Here is a 22006-nt window from a genome sequence, read left to right as displayed (position 1 = left end):
ATTTCTCCTCCATCCCTAACTGTGTTACATCCAGTGTTGCACATGCAAAAGGCAGCTGATGCCAAAAGCCCTTCCCCTCCTCCCCTGCTGGTGGGGGAGGGACTTACGGAACATTGTGGGGTGTATCTTACAGAACCACAGTGTAGACCAGCGTTTCCCAACTAGTGGGCCACCAGATGTTGTTGGACCACAATTCCCACCTTTCCTGACCATTGGCAATGCTGGCTGAGGCTGATGGGAGTTGTGGTCCAACAACATCTGGTGGTCCACTAGTTGGGAAAGGCTGGTATAGACGGAATCACACAGAATCAGAAACCTTATGAAAGTGGTACAAAGTGATTCCTCTGCTTAATGCTTAGTTGTATTGCATTTTCTACATTTATATTTTATTGTCAGGTGGTGTTGGTTTTTATTTGAGATTGTAAAGTGCTTTGTGGAGGAAGTTCCTCAAAAAGCAGGATATAATTTTTTTCCATTAATCAATCAGTTGCTAGAGTATAGATGAACAATGTAATTTTGGGGAACTGAAAGTATACACATCTTCCTGTTTAGCATAGACCATAAACTAGGAAGGAAGTCTTTTATTATACATTGGCCATAGACCTTTACAATACTAAAATACTAAAAGAAAGAAATATAAGGTTTAAAAAAGGTCAGGAAATCAGCTTGAAGTATCCCACTTAATAACATCATTATAACTGTTAAAATAATCATATTAAAGTTCTAAATTTTCCAAGTAACAAGAACGCTACCTCTTCGCTGCTAGAGAAAACTGAGCCACTTTATGTGTGATATATACATTTTTGTCCTCTAGTAAAGAAAGTACGACATTCTGTGGAGATTGATCTGAAAATAGCTGCATAAGGTGAAACGGGAACTGGGATCCTCAAAAAGAGGGCAGAACAACAAGTAATGTATGATGTTCTCAATCTTGCTGCATCCATAATCCCGCTCTGCGCCCTGGGACTTACCGGGCCACGGGGCGAGATTTGCGGCCACGCCAAAGCCTGAGCTACCATCTTGGGGGGAGTGCACAAGGGGGCGGGACTGCTGAAGGGATTTAAACTGCCTGCTTCCCGCTCTCCTTTGAATTAATCTGCCTGCTTCCCGCCCTCCTTTGAATTTCTCAGCGGGAAGGATCGGCGGCTCCTTCCTTAGCAGCTCAGTGGCTCCTGCTTTGCGGTTCCTTTCTCAGCGGCGGTGTGGGATCACCAGCTCCTCTCTTTGTGGCTCGGAGGCCACTTTCCTGTGGCTCCTTCAGCTCAGGCTCCTCGTGGTCCCCGGTTGCGCACACAGCCAAAGAAAGAAAAAGACAGAGACAACACAGGCCAGGCTGTTTTTCTTCTTTGACTTAGGGGGGAATAGAGTAGCGGGGCAGTGTGCGTGGCCCAGGGGAGCTAGGCTGGCTGTAGCAAGGCCCGAAGAGGCGACCTGGCACTCCCCCACTCGTGGGTAGCTTGAGGTGCAAGGAGCATGGCTACTTAGGCTGCTGTAATGCCGGACTTTCCTTATCCCCCTGTACGGATCTTAGGCCCACTCGGTGGCCTGTGGGTGCTAGTCGGGCCATGGCAAGGCCTGTGGGGATGAGCTATGGGCAGGCTACTTAGGTCAGGTGGGTGCCTGACTTCTCATATCCCTCCTCCGCTAGCCCCTCTTTTCTGCTGATTTCTGTGCATCCAATTCCAGTGAGTCTCCCCTACTCTCTTCTGAAAGGGAAGACCTTTAGGCGGGTGGGTGGCACCACAACACTAGGCCTTAGCCTTGCTTGGGCCGTGTGGGAACAGGTTCCCTGTGGAGCCTACTGTGCATAAGGGCAGAGGGGAAGACAACAACGCTAGGCCTTACTACCAGAGTTAAACAGCAAGGTGGGCAAAAGTGGAAAGGCAAGGTCCACAAATTAAGAGTTGGGCACCTGCCTCCAGCCCCTTTGGATAGGGGAAAGGGGGAGGGGCCGCCCTGGGTGGCCATCCTGGCCAGGTTGGAAACTTTAGAGGGTGGTTCACTCCAGCCAGAGGCTCCTCAGGTTCAGCCTGTGCCAACAAAGGCAAAGGAGCCATTGGCTAAGTGCTCACGCCTGCCAGGCACACCTCAGGTTCAGCTGATGCCAATGGCAGCAAAGGAACCATCAGCTAGGTAATCCCATGGGAAAAAGCGACGTGTGGTGAGCAGGGCTAACAAGGCTGCTATTGATTCTATCCTAGCTTGGCTAGATGTGCTCAAGGCTGGGTCCAGTGGGGCTGATGCGAGGGCACCCAGCACGGAAACAGGGGCAGCTTCCATTCTGCAGTCATCGCAGGGACCCACAGCAGATGGGGCATCGTGTGAGTCTTCCTCAGCTGCGTGCCAAGGGGGTCAGCCACAGTGGAGCTGGCCCCCATGGGGGTTCCCCTACTGGGGGATGGGACAGGCCTGGTCCTTTTCTCTCCAGTCTGGGACAGAGGTGGACAGGTAATCAGGGTTTTCAGCTGGGGGTGGGGGTAGTCTGCCACAACAACAGCCCCCCTTATTGGAGGCCTGCGAACAGGTGTGGCAGCCCTCTTCTGGAACATCCACGGAAGGGGGTACTCTGTTCTCCTTATCTGCCACCCTTCCTGCAGAGGCAGCTGACCCCCTTGGCTCTGTTACAGGTGGTGCTATACCTTTTGGGGAGATGCCAGCCCCATTAGACTTTCATTTACTGCCCGCAACCAAGGAAAGAATATGGAAAGGGGAGCATGTGGACCTCTTCTCACTTTTATACAGGGAGCCAGTTAAAAAGGATAAAGACAAGGAGGACGATATGGAACCAGATAAATCCAAGCGGTGACGCATAGAGCACACCTAGGCTAACTGGCTGGCCGCATACCTAATGTATATGGGGTGATGATGCAGAAGCAGCCACAGAAGGGCCCACTCCTTATTAAATACCTTAATATCATCTATCGGGGTTATTCTGAGTTCCAAGGGGCTGCTTGGTTCGCCTATGATGAGGCGTTCCATATGAGGGTGGCCTTTGATACTTCCCTCCCCTGGGATAAGAAGGAGGCTGACCTGTGGCTGCAGTTTATGTCACACTCCAAGCCCATGGCCAGCGATAGAACAAACACTGGCCACCTATTGGCCAGGCATGCTACAGCAGCTCTTCCCTGTGGGCCTGCGGGGCAGGGGATTCAACTCCGCCTGCTTTGCTGGGAGTTCAGCTCCCGCAGTTTCTGTGGTTGGAGCCCATGCAGATTCAGGCACGAGTGTACAATATGCGGGGGGGGGCATGCTTGCACCAATTGCCCCAGGGGCCAGCCCTTCAGGGGCAGGAACAGGGACACAACTACAGGGACTGCAGGGAGCTACAGGTGCAGCTCAGGGAAAAGGGCCCCAGCCCAGTTAAGCTCTTGGAACTCTGTTTGCTTAGCCATTACCCCTTAGTCCAGGATGCACAGTTTTTGTTGGAGGGCTTCACAGTTGGCTTTCGGATCCCCTACTCAGGTCCCAGGCATGTCTTTATGTTTCAGAACCTTAAGTCAGTGGTGGGCATGGAATTGGTCGTGCTGGGGAAAACTGAAAAAGAATGGAAGGTGGGCCGAGTGCTGGGCCCCTTTTCAGCGCCACCCATCCCCTTGCTCAGAGTCTCCCTGCTGGGTATTGTTCCCAAGAAGGCACCAGGCAAATTTCAACTCATACACTACCTGTCCTACCCTCGGGGCGAGTCTGTTCATGACTTTATCCCTCAGGACCTGTGTTCTGTCTGCTACACATTATTTGACTGTGCAGTGCAGATGGTTAGGGACTGTGGAAGGGGGGCCCTTATGGGAAAGTGTGACATCAAGTCGGCCTTTCGTCTCCTCCCCATTCACCCACAGGACTTTGAACTGTTGGGCTTCACTTTTGCAGGCGAATATTATGGGGATAGGGCATTGCCTATGGTCTGCTCGATTTCATGTTCAGTTTTCGAGCGCTTCAGCTCTTTCCTGGATTGGGCAGTCAGGAGACAGGCAGGCCTGCAATCAGTTGTGCACTATTTGGATGACTTCCTGTTTGCAGGCCCGGCAGATTCTCATGTATGTAAGGCCTTTATGGACCATTTTGCAGCACTGGCAAAGGAAGTCAGTGTCCGCATTCCTGTGGCGCATATGTGACACCATGTCTGGCTTATCACAACCCCACCACTACACACTGGTTTTGGCTGCTCTTAGAGCTGACCTATCGGTATGATCTACCTTTTTGCGGGACTTTGATGGGGTCTCCCTTTGGAGAAGGGACCGCCTGTTAGAGGCCGAACTGCAGGTACACTCTGATGCCTCGGGATCTTTGCGTTTGGGGGTTATTTTCAATGACTCATGGTGTCATGCCAGTTGGCCACAGGGCTGGACGCAAGCTGGGTTAACCTGAGACCTTACTTTCCTGGAGTTCTTTCCCATTGTTGTAGCAGTGCACCTCTGGCCAGACAAGTTGTGTAATTCCTCAGTCCACTTTTGGTGTGACAATCTACCCACAGTACATGTCATCAACACCCTGTCTTCAAGAAACCCCAATGTCATGCACCTTGTGTGAGCATTTGTGTTGCAATACCTTTGCCATAATATTCTGTTCCTGGCATGCTATGTCCCGGGTATTGATAACAGTATTGCCAATGCTCTATCACAAAATCAGATGGAGAGGTTTTGCCAGCTGGTGCCGTTTGCAAAGGCTCAGCCGGACATGGTCCCCCCAGCGCTATGGGAGATTGGAGGAGCTAATCGGAAAGGACCATAAGCCTATCTGTTGCACCCAGCACTATGGCCAGCTACCAGGGAGCAGGTAGGGAGCTATCAATTTTCAGGGAGGCCAAGGGTTCTGTGTGGAGGGCAAAAAGAGGGGTCTTTCGGTCAGGACCATCCGAGGTAAGCTCTCAGGTCTCTCTTTCCTAGCCAGGGCACAGGGCTTTCAGGACTACTCTGGCGACTTTTAGGTCCACTGTATGTCGGAAGGCTGGTGTCTGAAGGCTGGTCCCGCAAGGCCCCCCCCCGGACGCTCACCTCCCCTTTACCCCGGAGCTACTGTTTGGCCTATAGGGACAGTGGAAGGACTTATGTTCTTCTCCTTTTGAGGCGCTACTACATCACGCGGCTGCCCTCATCCTACCTTTGGAGGCCTTTCGAATTGGGGAGGTGGTAGCGGGGTCTAAGGCTGACTACTCCCTTCAGGCCCTTCTGGTTTCTGACCTCAGCTGGAAGGATAAGCGGGCCCTCCTGCAAATCAGACAGTCCAAGACAGACCAGCATTGGAAGGAATGCCTGATTATATTAGCCCCCTCCAAACAGGAGGAACTCTTCCCAGTAACAACCCTGCGGCACTTTGTGGTGGTTTGGGAGCTGTAGTCTTGTCCCCCTTTGGTGGCAAAGAAGTGTGGGAAAAGGTTAAAAGGGGAAAGGCAGCTAGGTGACACCTTTAGACACCTTTGGGGGTGATAGGCGGTCCAGAGGCCTGCAACTCAGGGCTATATGGCCTGGGGGTAGAATACGGGCTGCCGTTGGGGCCAACATGCCTCATCCACTCAGAGTTTCAGGGCACCGAGGGGCAGTGACATGGGTTGGACCCCCTACGCACCTTCAGGGTGTGGCCTGAGCTGGGGTGTGGCCTGAGCTGGGGTGTGGCCTGAGCTGGGGTGTGGCCTGAGCTGGGGTGTGGCCTGAGCTGGGGTCTGGCATAGGGGCAGGGCCTGGCTTAGACAGGGTTTGGTTGCCTGGTTCATCAGGATGCTCCCTCACTTAATTTCTCCTATGCAGGTTCATTATCCTAATTAGATTCTGTTTAATAAAGTGGCCCATGATTTAACCCAAGGAATGGTGTCTGTGTCTTATTTTGGCATTAGGCTGCAAACACATCTCCACTCCTCATGTGGGATCTCATGGTATCTCCCATCAAGATAAGATGAAAGTTCAGTAAAAGCCTTGCAGAGATTAGAGTGCCTCAGGATCTCGAGATAGTGTGCGCTTAAGTCAGGATCTCGAGATAGTGTGCCCTTAAATGATTTAATTTAAGATTAGGAAACCACATGGAAAATTGAACACCAGCAATTGCTGCCCGGTCCTGATTTGCATCATGAGTTTAGTACAGTCCAAATTATGTGTTTATTTAAAACATTTATATCATGCCTTTCCTCAATAAAGCTCAAGGCAGCTCCCAACAATAAATTGAAGCAATGGTAATATCACAATTAAAAGCAGCAGAATAAATCTGAAAAAATAGAAAGACAAATACAATAAATACAAAGAGGCAATAAGATTAACTTGATCAGGCAGCTTCCAGAAAGCGAAAGAACTTAAAAATCACTCATGGTCCAAAAGCCTTCCTAAAAAGTGGGCTGACTTTAAAGTGGAGGAAGTGGGGAACCAAGTACTCTGGTTTAACTTGTGGGTGGATAGCCACTTAAGAAGCATCCATAGTAGCAATGGAAACAAGCAGCTCTGACAAGAAAAAGTAGTATTTTTAAAAACCCATAAGCCTACCAAAGGATGCCACTTTCCTTGAAAGTGATGCATTAAAACAGACACTACCAATGTATTTGAAACATATTATACTATTTAAGAGAGACACTGCACTTAGACCTAACCGAAATCTGCCTGGGTTAATTTTGAACTATATTTTTGTAACCATACAACAAATACCCAGGTGACTGGATGGTGGTCAATTACTTCCCATAACCTGAAATGCTGTTCATACCTTTGCTCACACAGACTGATAAAGGCATGAGAAACAGTGTGAAATGACACCCTGTTTCAGTATTGTTGACTTTCACTGGAAGACTAGCATTTAAGACCAGGGAGTAAACTTCATTGAACTGAATAGGATTTTCTTCTGAATAAACATGCTTAGTGATTAGAGTATTGGGCTAGGAGTATTGGGAGACCAGGGTTCAAATCCCACTCAGCCATGAAGCTTGCTGGGTGACCTTGGGCCAGTCACCCTGTCTCTCAGCCTAATCTACCACAAAGGGTTGTTGTGAGGATAAAATGGAGAAGGAGGAGAACCATATATACCACCTTGAGCTCCTTGGAGGAAAGGTGGGATAGAAGTGTAATAAATAAATACATAATAATAACATTCAGGCAGGCAGATAGATAGGCTGTAAAGTAAAACTTGACTAGACTTTAATATGCTGATTGGGAAAAAGTCTTATAACTTGGAATCTGGCTATGTGCCCACATCTCTTTTAGTAAAAACAACAAAGTTTTGTGACACCTTAAAGACCAACAATTTAGTATGGCATAAGGTTTCATGGACTAAGTGCACTTCATCAGATGCATGAAATGGTATTCTGAGTTACAAATTTATATACACATGGTTTGGCTTGAGTGTGTGCAGTGGGGATTGGAAACAGTGATGTCAGGGAGAAATGAAATGCACAAAAGCAGACAGTGATAATTACATAATTAACAGTGGTAATTCATAAAACAGTTGTTGGTACCACAGACATCCTGGCATTGGTTAGCCAACTAACACATACAATATGCTAAAGATCATTTGTCTTTCAGTCCACAAGTGATAGCACAGAACTTCGTGATATACTGTAATTCAGTGATTTCACATTACAGTTTCCTTTTGAAGTTCCTTTAGCTCAAATTTAAAACTTCGTTTTGTTTAATATTTGTATGCTGGTTTTCCAACAACAAAACTGAGTTGAATTTGAGTTAATTATTATTTAGAGTGCAATTCTCTAATTGTCTGCTCAGAAGTAATCCCATCTTCCCAATGGGAAGTCAACATTTTATTTTTTTTTGTTTAATCATTTTTGTTTTGTTTTGTTTTTTGTCTTTGAATGTTTTATGATTTTGTTTTCTATGTTTTATGAAAATTTGAATAAAAATTATTGTAAAAAAAAAAAAAAAAAAAGAAGTAATCCCATCTCAATGGGATTTATTCTGGTAAGTGTGTGTATAGAATTGCAGACTTAGGGCATCCTCCAGACTGGTGGGGATATTTTAGGGTGTATTCTGTAACATGTCATTAACACAACAATAATGCAGAAGTGGTGGATTTATATACGGTTTATATAGGGATGCTTCTCCAATGCTATTGCATTAGTGCTGTCTGTAGGAGCACTCTTGCACTACAGCACATAAAAAAACAGGATAAGCCCCCTTCCACTCCAGACCTTTTGTGGTATAAAAAGTTACAGTACTTCAACAGGAAGTTATGAGACATGCACTGATTGGAAATATCATTTGCAGGTGCAAATGGTATTGAAAACAGGATTGTGTATAACCACCCTGATAACATCAGGAGCACAAATCATCACAGATGCACAATAAAAAGGATGTTTGGAGGAGCCCTTAGTTGTTACAAACTTTCTCAGGCACTCTTGTTGCAAATAAAAACAAGCCCTGTCATGAGAAATTCTGAAAATGCTACAGCTTGCTTGCTTGGGAAACTCCTGATTTTAAGGATGAGACCTTACCTGGAACGAAGACCACTACAGAGTCATCAGTATTTGGTCTCTCTTCGTAGTCCATCATAACCTGGGCAGAGCCTTGGCGAGTATAGCAGCGAACTGTAGATTTATAATTAACATCACCACTACGGTAAATTATAGCTGCCATTTGCCCATCTTTTTCATTCACTGTGTATAGTGGTTCCTTAAACTGGACTCTGGGTACTGAAGAAGAAGAAGAAGAAGAAGAAGAAGAAGAAGAATCATTCCAGGATCATGAGTTGGTCTTTTTATATGTCATTGTGATCTCCATATGATTTGGGTTCAAGTGGGGTCATTCTGTGGTAACTCATTGCCTTCGTCATACATTGAGAATGGGGAAAAGTTAAAATTTAAAGTTCACATCAACAGTTACACAGGCTGATTTGGTGTGCACACACACACGTAGTACAAATATGGAAATTAAGGCCTAGTTCTATGCATATTTATTTGGAAGTAGTAAGTCACACTGTGTTCAATGGGACTTTTCCCCTAGCAAGTGTGTTTACCATTGCAACCACAAACAACTTCTCCCTTGGGGAATTTTCATAGGCAATGGAAATGTTTTAGATCCACATGTGCTTTTAAAAAAATCACACTATTTTCATTGAAAAATTATGCTTAATCTTCATGTCCCTTCCCCATCCAAAAGATAAGCAGCTGAGAAACTGGAAAAGAACAACATCAAGGGAAGTCATCTGGACTGCATGATACAATTTTATGGTGCTAAAAGCTGACAGACTACCTGAAAAGACCTACAAAGGCTTCAAGAATTGCTAACCTGAATGACCAGAAAGCCAATTGTGTTGTGGGTTGACTTCAGCCTATCCCCTAATGCTTTGGGATGCTTCTGCTGTTGTACTGTTAGAGGCTGCTGCTATTGCTTAGTGGTCTTGCTCCAATGGAATCTTTCCTACTGCAGGGAAGCTATTTTACCATGCTCAAACAGCTGCCAATGAAGGTTTGAAGATATTTGGCAATAGCTCATCTGTCAGTTTCTACCCTACTTTTGGTGCCGATGGAGGATGCACTAATATAGGTTCTTCTCAATCCTGTATCTATTAAAAAGAAGGCAGTGTCACTTTGCACATCATGGCACTAATCTATTTCTATATATAAAAAAGAGCTCAAATCCCAAAACTATTTCAAATGTTAGAACACACAGCATCCAAATTTTAGCCACCAACTTTGAATAGGACTGGGGTGGGAGGATACTTCAAAGCTTTTAGGCACCAGAATCTAATTCAAGGTGCTTACTTCTATGTTTAAAGCCCCAAATGGTCTGGGACACATGCTCTTCCATATCGACCTGCCTATGTGTTAAAATCAGCGCATGGGACCCCGTTGGTGGCCCTATGAAGGATGACATATATGGTGTGGGGACCCAGGGAAGAATTTTTTGAGCAGTGGCTCCTCATATGTGGCACTCCTTCCCCACTGAGGTATGTTTGACCCTATTTCTTTATAGTTTTAGACAGCTGGTTATGGCACACCTTTTTTGCTGGGTGTTTGGATAAGACCTGAATATATGAATGCATTAATTGCTGCTGCCACTATTAGTTATTGCTGTCTAGTGACTTGCTATGACTTACTCTGTTATTTTTAAGGATTTTGTCATTTTATGGACTTTATGGATTCTTTTCATAGATACTCAGATTTTTCAAAGTTTTTGTTTTTACATTTTTACTGTTGCAATTATTTTTAATTGAATTGTTTTATTCAGTTTTAATGATGTTTTCATTTGATATCGTGCAAGTATTTTTTACTGATGGTGTGAGAGATTATTTATCTATCTAAAAAAATTAAAATAAAATACTATGAGAAATCTGAAGGAGGCATTCCACATGCTAGAGTGGAATCTTCCATAGGATGGCTGATCAGATTCATGCAGAACTGTTAACCATGTCCTGCAACTTAATCTATACCTCAGAACTATCTTTACGAGCAAAATGGGAAAAAACCCCAAAATTCTTGACATAGGTTCAAACAGAGGCTGCAGAGCTCTGTACCAGATGACCCCTTACTTCCCACAATGTAAAGTTCATACCCGCCAAACCACCAGTTTCAGCATAGTTATTAACATTGAATAGTTTTACCAGGAAAAATCTTGCACTCTGGGAGCACAGTCAATTTATAGAAATTAGAATCTACAGCACTTACAGTCAGTGATGGTATCATTGATGAAAATTGTAGTTTTGCTTGGTTCTCCAAGAATTGCATTTGTGGGCATCCGCAGAACAAGTTCAAATTTTTCTGGACCTTCAAGGACAGGTTGTCCCAAATCATCCAAGATGGTCACACGGAAAGTCTGCATATTTACACCAGGAGCAAAATCCAGGTTTCGGCTGATGCCAACATAATCAACTCCAGCTACGTAAGAAACAAGAGAAACCATTCAGATTTTTGTGGTATATTATACAGCCACAAGAGTGGCTGTATACTACAGTCAGCATGGATTTTTCACATTGACCATGTTAAATGGAAAAGACCACTCATGCCATTCTGCTGCTTCGCATAAACTCATTTCAAAACAAAATCTTATAAAACTTATAGTCCTGAACTCAAAAGTGCTTGCTTAACAACCCTCTAAGTTTTCATGGTGATACACAAACGCTCAGAGAGAATCCAGAGTTCAAGGTCTAAAACAAGAGGGGGAAAATCCAGATCCCTGTTGGACTTTTTTGTCGGTGGTCTCACAATTTGTTGAAATTAATTAAAAATCAGCCATGTTCACAGAGTATCTATAATCCTATTATTGACCTTGCCCCATAGTCTGACCTTTTTGCAAGATAACGATAATTTCAGTGAAGCCAGTTCATTTGCTATTGTGTTTATTAATCTTAAGAAATACAGCAAGCAGTGACAAGAAGATAATTTATTTTGTTGAAACTATGAGCCTTTTGTGAAATACTACAACTGAGCTAGTACAGAGACTGGTTTTGCTATACTATACAGCCACAAGAGTGGCTGTATACTATAGCCAGCGTGGATTTTTCGCATTCCACAATGTTAAACTGAAAATACCCCCTTCCCATTCTGATGCTTCCCATAAACTCATTTCAAAACAAAACCTTACAAAAGTTATAGACCTGAACTCAGAAACACTTGCTTAACAACCCTCTAAATTGTCATGGTGATACACAAAACAGTCAAAGAGAATCAAGAGTTCAAAGTGTAAAACAAGAGAGAAAAAATCCAGAGCCCTGTTGGACTTTTTTCTGTCAGAGGTCTCATAATTTGTTGAAATTAATTAAAAATCAGCCATGTTCACAGAGTACCTGTAATCCTATTACTGATCTTGCCCCATACTCTGACCTTCTGATCCTCTGCAGGCACGTTACCAAATTCTTCCAAGCTACACAGGAAATGGATTGGACTGTGAAAGACCAACCCAAATTGTGTTTTCATTTTGAGAAATTTGTAGGACAGTACAATATCTCAGAGAGGAGGTCAGGTCTCCTGCTCCCCTGGTGCATTCACTATAGCTGCCCAATTTCCTTGCTTTTTAAAGTTTGATAAAAATATCTGTTGGCTATAGGTATGTTCTTAAACTGCAAGGTTTTTTTTGCTTATTAGTGAATATTCATAAAATCAAGTTATATACTGGGTTGTACCCAATAGTGGCTTTGCCATAGTGAAAAGTGCTTCCACTCCTTTCTCATATAGTTTTTAAAAACATTAAATTTCAAGTAATATTTCACATTTATTACACAAAACGAAAAACATTAGCATTACATTAATTAGATTTTACAATTGTCTGATTAACTTATTGTCTTATTAACATGGCATTTACATTTTTTTAACATATCAGATTTTTCTCTTATAATTCTTTATTTTTAAGTTAGTAAATTAGACTAAACACATTCAATCAAACAATTGCTCTATAATAATATAAGATTATCTTATAGTTTTGCCCACAATTCCACAGTTTTGGAAGGACAGTTTTGGGGCATATTGTAGGAAGTTATTTATTACTGGAAGTTTATGTCAGGTTTTCATTTCATTTCATTTATTTCATTTTTAAACCGCCCATAGCGAATAGCTCTCTGGGCGGTGAACAAAACAAGATTAAAATACAATATTACAATAAAATTACAATAAAATCAGCAACAAGTTAAACGAAAAAAAAAAAAAATTAAATGAAACACATTGAACATTAAAATGCCTGGGAGTATAGCCAGGTCTTAACCTGGCGCCTAAAAGAAAGTACCGAAGGCGCCAGGCGTATCTCCACAGGTAGGCTGTTCCACAGTTTTGTCCTTGTGGTATTTTCCTGGTTATCTGCAAACCTCTGAACAACGTGCAATCCAAATCTGTCAGGACTTAAAAATGGCATCTGCACAGGGTAGAAATCAGTGTTTAGACACACATTAGTAGTGCTGCTTGGAAAAATGAATCACCTTCTGCAGATATTGGTTCTGTTTTTCTGGAGCGCACAGTGACAGTGGCTGCTTTAGAAAGGTCAGTTCCAGTTCTCCAAACACGAACCTCCACGTAGCCAGCACTCTCAACCACATGATATTCAGTGTCACCAAAGTAAAAAGCAGGTTCTAGATGCATAATATAAAATAAGAAGAAAAAAGAGAAATGCTCAGCAATTTTCCAAACGACAGTGATCAGGCAGCTCTTGTAAGAGGGATAGAATCCAGACAACTGGGCAAACACCATCAGGGGACCAGAGCACCTTTCTTATGCAGAAGTTCTACAACAATTGGGGCTTTTTAGTTTAGGAAAAAAGTCACTAAAAATGACATAATCGGGGTTTAAAAATTATGCATGGTGTGGATATTGAAAAGTTTTACCCCCTTACTCAGAATACTAGAATTCAGATTTTAAAAGGGCTTTAGACAAACTGATGGAGGGTAAGTCTGGCAACAGTTACTAGTCAGGATGGCTATATGGACCTCCTGGTTCAGTCACAGTATGCCTCTGAATGTACCAGTTGCTTGGGAACAACAACAGGAGAGGGTATTGTCCTCCTGTCCTGCTTGTGGCTTTCCAGAGGCAGCTGGTTGGCCACTGTGGGAAGCAGCTTGTGGGATAAGCAGCTTGTAACCATGTTGTAAATTGCAATGAACAGCTGTTGGGATATAAATATGCATCTGTTCCTGTTGCTATGTGCATATGCTGCAAGTATTTATGTTGCACATTTTCATTTGTGCAACCCTTGGCAATTAAGGTCCATGCCATACACACATTTAGAATAAATATTTTATAAATAATTGTGGGCATAGAGTCAGATCCTGATCTCACTCACTGATCATTCTGCCAATGGTAACCTCCTCACAACATTTGCACTACTACAACTGCAACGAAGCATCTGCGCGTAGTATCTGAAGCTTAAAAGTAAATGTATAGTTGTTCTCTTCCACATTCTCAGTGATCAGGCATTGACATAAATAGCACAAGACAGGCTCTGTGCCAAAAAAACCCCCCAAGTATGAAAGTTTTTAACTCTTGTCCTCAACTTTTGTAATAAAATAAAATAAAAACAGCATCATGAATCCCTTCAATGTCTTATGAGTACAATCACATCTTTAAAAATATAGAGAAATTTAACAGCTCCCACTTCAGAAAATCATATTTAAAATCCATGAAGGAACACTGGACAAGGGCTAGCCTCTGTGACCTAAAATAGAACCATATTATTAGCTCTCACACTTACAAATCGACCTATTCCAGACAACACCGTGGTACAAGCAGAGCATGGTTATATTATAGAAGGTATTTGCAAAGCAAATTATCTGCACAGCACATAATCCAACCAAGAGAACCAAACTGTAAAATGAAGGAGAGAGCAAAAAAATGAATGAGACCTTGTCAACTCTGGTAGTTAATTTTTTTTATATCTTAGCATCTCGAGGACATTTTAAAATGCTTAACTGCTTATATTGTGTGTCTACAGCAGGTGGATCCAGATCTATGGGTAGATCTCTGGGTGGTGCAAAGTGGATCAGTCAGGATTTGACTCCCAACTGTTTAACAATGGCCACAACAAAACAGCTCTCTCCCTCCATTACTACTGAAATGAAGAAAGCTTGAAGGTGTGTGTGTGTGGGTAATCAGGAGGAGATTTTTGTAAAGAACACTTGTCAACTCATTTCAGTTCTGGTACTCAAAACAAATACATATAGGCTAAGAATTCTTTAATTTTAATTCTGTATCTTTAATATATGGTTGATGGATTTGGGTTTTTTATTAAAAATAAAGTGGGTACAATATAGCTCACGTCTGCCCACCCCAGGTCTACAGACTGCCAAGTTTCACTAAAAAGCTTGCCACACCCTTTCTATCCACCTACCTGGCCAAAGGGGCTGCTGACACAGCTAAAGTATTGTCAGTGTAAAGGCACTACAAAGGCCTTTGGGACAGCAGTTTGGAGATGCAGAGAAGCTGAGGTAATGGTGGCAGTGAGAGATACTATGTTGTCACATAACAAGCCATGGTTTAAGTGATGATCTGCTAGAGGCCTCGGCTTTAACCATGATTTATAAAGTATGGTTTATGTTAGCTATGACTTAACATGAGGCCAATGTCTCAATGAGTGTAGTCAAAGGAGGAGTTTTTGTTGTGACGGAGCCACTTATTCATGAACAGAGCCCATGGGCTTCCCCTAAATGATTCAGCATCTGAAGCTAATCTTTATCAACTGTGTGGAATAATTTAAAGGGCACAGGAGAATGTGGCATGTAGGTCAGAAAAGTAGCCCCCCCCCAATGTGGTTCACTACAGGGCCCTATATGTTTTTGTTTCAGCACTAAAAGTTACACCACAGATCTTGTTTGATCCATTACAAGCCTGTGGTAAGGTGGGTTTAGATGGCTTACAATGTGTTCCAGTTCTACTTCAGTACCACAAGAAAAACAAATCTTCATTCTTAATACAAACAAAGTAGAATGTTTTAAAAGTCGATTAAAGATAAATTATATACTTCTTATGATGCAAATCTGCTTGCTAGTGTGGCCAAGAGATTACAGTGCAGAAAAGAATAGTTTTTTTGTGTGCTTTCTGTAAACTGTTTGTCTTTAATACAGACAGCTGTAATCCATCACAGCACTGTCACTGGTGCAACTTCTACTACTTTCAGTGGGGCTGTCCTGCAGCTCCAAAGGAAGCACCACTGGAAAACAATGGAGGCCAGAGAGTAACAGTCTCCCCTACTTAATGAATTTAGCACAAAGTGTACAAACCACAGTGTGCAGTTTGTGCACAGAATCGAAAGGGAGTAGCGCAGGAGCAATTCTATGGTAACATCTGAATTTTAATTAAATGCACTTAACTCTTCCCATACATCAGACATTAAAAAAATTAATTAGGAGACTCCTAAATAGACATGACTGGAGGCCTTAAGAACATGACACTGGTCACGCCTCAGTTATTACAAGGATTTAATCACTTGTCTCTGAAATATAATCCACTCTTGCTAGATGGACCTAAACCTACTGCCAGGAAGCTTTGAGGCGGAACCCACTAATAAGTTGAGGAGAACAGAGGCCTATCTAACATATCTCTTCTTCTGCCTTGGCAACACATAACCAGCTCATTCAGAGCTATGCTCCAGGTGGAGGAGAAAATCTCTGCTTTTCTTGTCTTCTTTTTACATCTCTACTAAGCAAACCCAATACAGTAAAATAAAGCCATGATGTTTTATAAGTTAGTTCATTGAACTAATGAACAATTTTCAATTTTGCATTGTTGTTGTTATGTGCCTCCAAGTCGACTACGACTTATGGCGACCCTATGAATCAGTGACCTCCAAGAGCATCTGTCATGAACCATCCTGTTCAGGTCTTGTAAGTTCAGGTCTGTGGCTTCCTTTATGGAATCAATCCATCTCTGGTTTGGCCTTTCTCTTTTTCTACTTCCTTCTGTTTTTCCAAGCATTATTATCTTTTCTAATGAATCATGTCTTTTCATTATGTGTCCAAAGTAGGATAACCTCAGTTTCATCATTTTAGCTTCTAATAATAGTTCTGGTTTAATTTGTTCTATGATCCAATTATTTGTCCTTTTTGCAGTCCATGGTATCCGCAAAGCTCTTCTCCAACAACACATTTCAAATGCGTTGATTTTTCTCTTATCAGCTTTTTTTACTGTCCAACTTTCACATCCATACATAGAGATTGGAAATACCATGGTCTGAATGATCCTGACTTTAGTGTTCAGTGATACATCTTTACATTTGAGGACCTTTTCTAGTTCTCTCACAGCTGCCCTCCCCAGTCCTAGCCTTCTTCTGATTTCTTGACTATTGTCTCCATTTTGGTTAATGATTGTGCCAAGATATTGATAATCCTTGACAAGTTCTATGTTCTCATTGTCAACTGTAAAGTTGCATAAAACTTCTGTTGTCATTACTTTAGACTTTTTGACGTTCAGCTGTAGTCCTGCTTTTGTGCTTTCCTCTTTAACTTTCATCAGCATTCGTTTCAAATCATTACTGGTTTCTGCTAGTAGTATGGTATCGTCTGCATACCTTAAATTATTGATATTTCTCCCTCCAATGTTCACACCTCCTTCTTCTTGGTCCAATCCTGCTTCCCGTATGATATGTTCTGTGTATAGATTAAATAAATAGGGTGATAAAATACACCCGTCTCACACCCTTTCCGATGGGGAACCAATCAATTTCTCCATATTCTGTCCTTACAGTAGCCTCTTGTGCAGAGAAGGTTGCGCATCAGGACAATCAGATGCTGTGGCACCCCCATTTCTTTTAAAGCATTCCATAGTTTTTCATGATCTACACAGTCAAAGGCTTTGCTGTAATCTATAAAGCACAGGGTGATTTTCTTCTGAAATTCCTTGGTCCGTTCCATTATCCAACATATGTTTGTGATATGATCTCTGGTGCCTCTTTTCCCTTTCTTAATCCAGCTTGGACGTCTGGCATTTCTCGCTCCATATATGGTGAGAGCCTTTGTTGTAGAATCTTGAGCATTACTTTACTTGCATGGGATATTAAGGCAACCGTTCGATAATTACTGCATTCCCTGGGATCCCCTTTCTTTGGAATTGGGATGTATATGGAACTCTTCCAGTCTGTGGGCCATTGTTTAGTTTTCCATATTTCTTGACAGATTTTAGTCAAAATTTGGACTGATTCAGTCTCAGTAGCTTGTAGCAACTCTATTGGTATGCCATCTATTCCTGGTGATTTCTTTCTTCCAAGTATTTTAAGAGCAGCTTTTACCTCACATTCTAAAATTTCTGGTTCTTCATCATATGGTTCCTCCGTGAATGAATCTGTCATCCTGGCATCTCTTTTATAGAGTTCTTCAGTGTATTGCTTCCATCTTCCTTTTATTTCATCTCGGTCATTCAGTGTGTTCCCCTGTTGATTATTCAACATCCCTACTCTTCGTTTAAATTTCCTTTTCATTTCTCTAATCTTTTCGAACAGGGCTCTTGTTCTTCCCTTTTTGTTGTCCTCTTCTCTTTCTATACAGTAACTATTGTAATAGTTCTCTTTGTCCCTACGTACTAGTCGCTGTACTGTTGCATTTAGGGTTCTGTGTTTCTATCTCCTTTTGCTTTTGCTTTCCTTCTCTCTTTAACCATTTGAAGAGTTTCTTCAGTCATCCATTGGGGTCTTTCTCTCTTTTTAACTAGAGGTATTGTCTTTTTGCATTCTTCTCTGATAACATCTCTGACTTCATTCCATAGTTCTTCTGGTTTTCTGTCAACTAAGTTTAAAGCCTCAAACTTGTTCCTTATTTGATCTTTATATGCTTCTGGGATGTTCCTTAAATTGTATTTTGGCATTATGATTGCTTTGTTGGTCTTCTTTAGCTTTACTCTGATTTTTGATACGACCAGTTCATGATCTGTACCGCAGTCTGCTCCTGGTCTTGTTTTTGCAGAAAGTATGGAACTTCTCCACCTTCTGCTACCAGTTATATAATCAATTTGATTCCTATATTGATCATTTGGTGATGTCCACGTGTACAGTCGTCTTTTCGGTTGTTCAAAAAATGTGTTCGCAAGAAACAAATTATTGGCTTCACAGAATTCAGTAAGTCTTTCTCCTGCTTCATTTCTGTCTCCTAGGCTCCATTTCCCCACAATTCCTAATTCTTCTCTGTTCCCTACTTTTGCATTCCAATTCCCCATGATTATCAGCACATCTTGTTTTGGTGTGTGATCAATTTCTTCCTGTACTTCTGCATAAAATCTCTCCAATTCCTCTTAAGAACATAAGAACATAAGAAGAGCCTGCTGGATCAGGCCAGTGGCCCATCTAGTCCAGCATCCTGTTCTCACAGTGGCCAACCAGGTGCCTGGGGGAAGCCCGCAAGCAGGACCCGAGTGCAAGAACACTCTCCCCTCCTGAGGCTTCTGGCAACTGGTTTTCAGAAGCATGCTGCCTCTGACTAGGGTGGCACAGCACAGCCATCATGGCTAGTAGCCATTGATAGCCCTGTCCTCCATGAATTTGTCTAATCTTCTTTTAAAGCCGTCCAAGCTGGTGGCCATTACTGCATCTTGTGGGAGCAAATTCCATAGTTTAACTATGCACTGAGTAAAGAAGTACTTCCTTTTGTCTGTCCTGAATCTTCCAACATTCAGCTTCTTTGAATGTCCACGAGTTCTAGTATTATGAGAGAGGGAGAAGAACTTTTCTCTATCCACTTTCTCAATACCATGCATAATTTTATACACTTCTATCATGTCTCCTCTGACCCGCCTTTTCTCTAAACTAAAAAGCCCCAAATGCTGCAACCTTTCCTCGTAAGGGAGTTGCTCCATCCCCTTGATCATTCTGGTTGCCCTCTTCTGAACCTTTTCCAATTCTATAATATCCTTTTTGAGATGAGGTGACCAGAACTGTACACAGTATTCCAAATGCGGCCGCACCATAGATTTATACAACGGCATTATGATATCGGCTGTTTTATTTTCAATACCTTTCCTAATTATCGCTAGCATGGAATTTGCCTTTTTCACAGCTGCCGCACACTGGGTCGACATTTTCATCGTGCTGTCCACTACAACCCCGAGGTCTCTCTCCTGGTCGGTCACCGCCAGTTCAGACCCCATGAGCGTATATGTGAAATTAAGATTTTTTGCTCCAATATGCATAATTTTACACTTGTTTATATTGAATTGCATTTGCCATTTTTCTGCCCATTCACTCAGTTTGGAGAGGTCTTTTTGGAGGTCTTCGCAATCCCTTTTTGTTTTAACAACCCTGAACAATTTAGTGTCATCAGCAAACTTGGCCACTTCACTGCTCACTCCTAATTCTAGGTCATTCATGAACAAGTTGAAAAGTACAGGTCCCAATACCGATCCTTGAGGGACTCCACTTTCTACAGCCCTCCATTGGGAGAACTGTCCGTTTATTCCTACTCTCTGCTTTCTGCTTCTTAACCAATTTCTTATCCACAAGAGGACCTCTCCTCTTATTCCATGACTGCTAAGCTTCCTCAGAAGCCTTTGGTGAGGTACCTTGTCAAACGCTTTTTGAAAGTCTAAGTACACTATGTCCACTGGATCACCTCTATCTATATGCTTGTTGACACTCTCAAAGAATTCTAATAGGTTACTGAGACAGGACTTTCCCTTGCAAAAGCCATGCTGGCTCTGCTTCAGCAAGGCTTGTTCTTCTATGTGCTTAGTTAATCTAGCTTTAATCATACTTTCTACCAGTTTTCCAGGGACAGAAGTTAAGCTAACTGGCCTGTAATTTCCGGGATCCCCCCTGGATCCCTTTTTGAAGATTGGCGTTACATTGGCCACTTTCCAGTCCTCAGGCACGGAGGAGGACCCAAGGGACAAATTACATATTTTAGTTAGCAGATCAGCAATTTCACATTTGAGTTCTTTGAGAACTCTTGGGTGGATGCCATCCGGGCCCGGTGATTTGTCAGTTTTTATATTGTCCATTAAGCCTAGAACTTCCTCTCTCGTTACCACTATTTGTCTCAGTTCCTCAGAATCCCTTCCTGCAAATGTTAGTTCAGGTTCAGGGATCTGCCCTATATCTTCCACTGTGAAGACAGATGCAAAGAATTCATTTAGCTTCTCTGCAATCTCCTTATCGTTCTTTAGTACACCTTTGACTCCCTTATCATCCAAGGGTCCAATTGTCTCCCTAGATGGTCTCCTGCTTTGAATGTATTTATAGAACTTTTTGTTGTTGGTTTTTATGTTCTTAGCATGTGCTCCTCAAATTCTTTTTTAGCATCCCTTATTGTCTTCTTGCATTTCTTTTGCCAGAGTTTGTGTTCTTTTTTATTTTCTTCATTTGGACAAGACTTCCATTTTTTGAAGGAAGACTTTTTGCCTCTAAGAGCTTCCTTGACTTTGCTCGTTAACCATGCTGGCATCTTCTTGGCCCTGGCGGTACCTTTTCTGATCTGCGGTATGCACTCCAGTTGAGCTTCTAATATAGTGTTTTTAAACAACTTCCAAGCATTTTCGAGTGATGTGACCCTCTGGACTTTGTTTTTCAGCTTTCTTTTTACCAATCCCCTCATTTTTGTGAAGTTTCCTCTTTTGAAGTCAAATGTGACCGTGTTGGATTTTCTTGGCAATTGGCCAGTTACATGTATGTTTAATTTAATAGCACTGTGGTCACTGCTCCCAATCGGTTCAACAACACTTACATCTTGCACCAGGTCCCGGTCCCCACTGAGGATTAAGTCCAGGGTTGCCGTCCCTCTGGTCGGTTCCATGACCAACTGGTCTAGGGAATAGTCATTTAGAATATCTAGAAACTTTGCTTCTTTGTCATGACTGGAACACATATGCAGCCAGTCTATGTCCGGGTAGTTGAAGTCACCCATTACTACCACATTTCCTAGTTTGGATGCTTCCTCAATTTCATATCTCATCTCAAGGTCTCCCTGAGCATTTTGATCAGGGGGACGATAGCTCGTTCCCAGTATTAAGTCCCTCCTGGGGCATGGTATCACCACCCACAACGATTCTGTGGAGGAGTCTGCCTCTTTTGGGTTTTCGAGCTTGCTGGATTCAATGCCTTCTTTCACGTATAGAGCGACTCCGCCACCAATACGTCCTTCCCTGTCCTTCCGATATAGTTTATATCCAGGGATAACCATATCCCACTGGTTTTCTCCATTCCACCAGGTCTCTGTTATGCTCACTATATCAATGCTCTCCTCTAAGACCAAGCACTCCAGTTCTCCCATCTTGGTTCTTCTGCGTTTGCCGTCGGAGCACAGACTTGGATGATGGTTATGTTAATAGGTTTCCCGTTTAATCTCATTGATATCACTCCCTCAGACCTTGCGTTGTAGCTCTTAATTGCTCTTGCTACATCACTTCTCACTATTAAAGCAACCCTATTTCTTCTTAATTTCTGATTTCCTGCATAAAATATTTTGTAGTTGCCTGATTGGAAATTTAGTCCCATTCTCATCCATTTTAGTTTGTTCACACCAAGTACTGTAATGTTGATACATTCCATTTCTTGCTTGACAATTTCTAACTTTCCCTGGTTCATGCTTCTCACATTCCATGTTCCTATTGTGTGCGTCATACAACTCCAGACTCTTCTTTCGCATCTGTGCACATCAGCCTCTGGGCTTCCTTTCAGCTTTGACCCAGCTGCGT

The 22006-nt window shown here is 42.6% G+C and overlaps 1 protein-coding gene across 2 annotated transcripts in view; it reads right to left on the bottom strand.

Moving 5' to 3' along the window:
• Window positions 1–22006, bottom strand: part of FREM3 (FRAS1 related extracellular matrix 3) — a 142825-nt gene that overhangs the window by 43761 nt on the left and 77058 nt on the right. For both annotated transcript variants that reach the window (XM_061584808.1, XM_061584809.1), the window contains exons 7-9: window positions 12826–12975; window positions 10586–10795; window positions 8414–8611 (exon numbers count right to left, since the gene is read on the bottom strand). In XM_061584808.1, the coding sequence (XP_061440792.1) occupies window positions 8414–8611; window positions 10586–10795; window positions 12826–12975 (558 nt within the window). The remainder of the gene's footprint in view (window positions 1–8413; window positions 8612–10585; window positions 10796–12825; window positions 12976–22006) is intronic.

Source organism: Rhineura floridana, chromosome 9, assembly GCF_030035675.1.
Source record: "Rhineura floridana isolate rRhiFlo1 chromosome 9, rRhiFlo1.hap2, whole genome shotgun sequence".
Taxonomy (NCBI): domain Eukaryota; kingdom Metazoa; phylum Chordata; class Lepidosauria; order Squamata; family Rhineuridae; genus Rhineura; species Rhineura floridana.
This window is presented reverse-complemented; position numbering and strand designations above follow the sequence as displayed.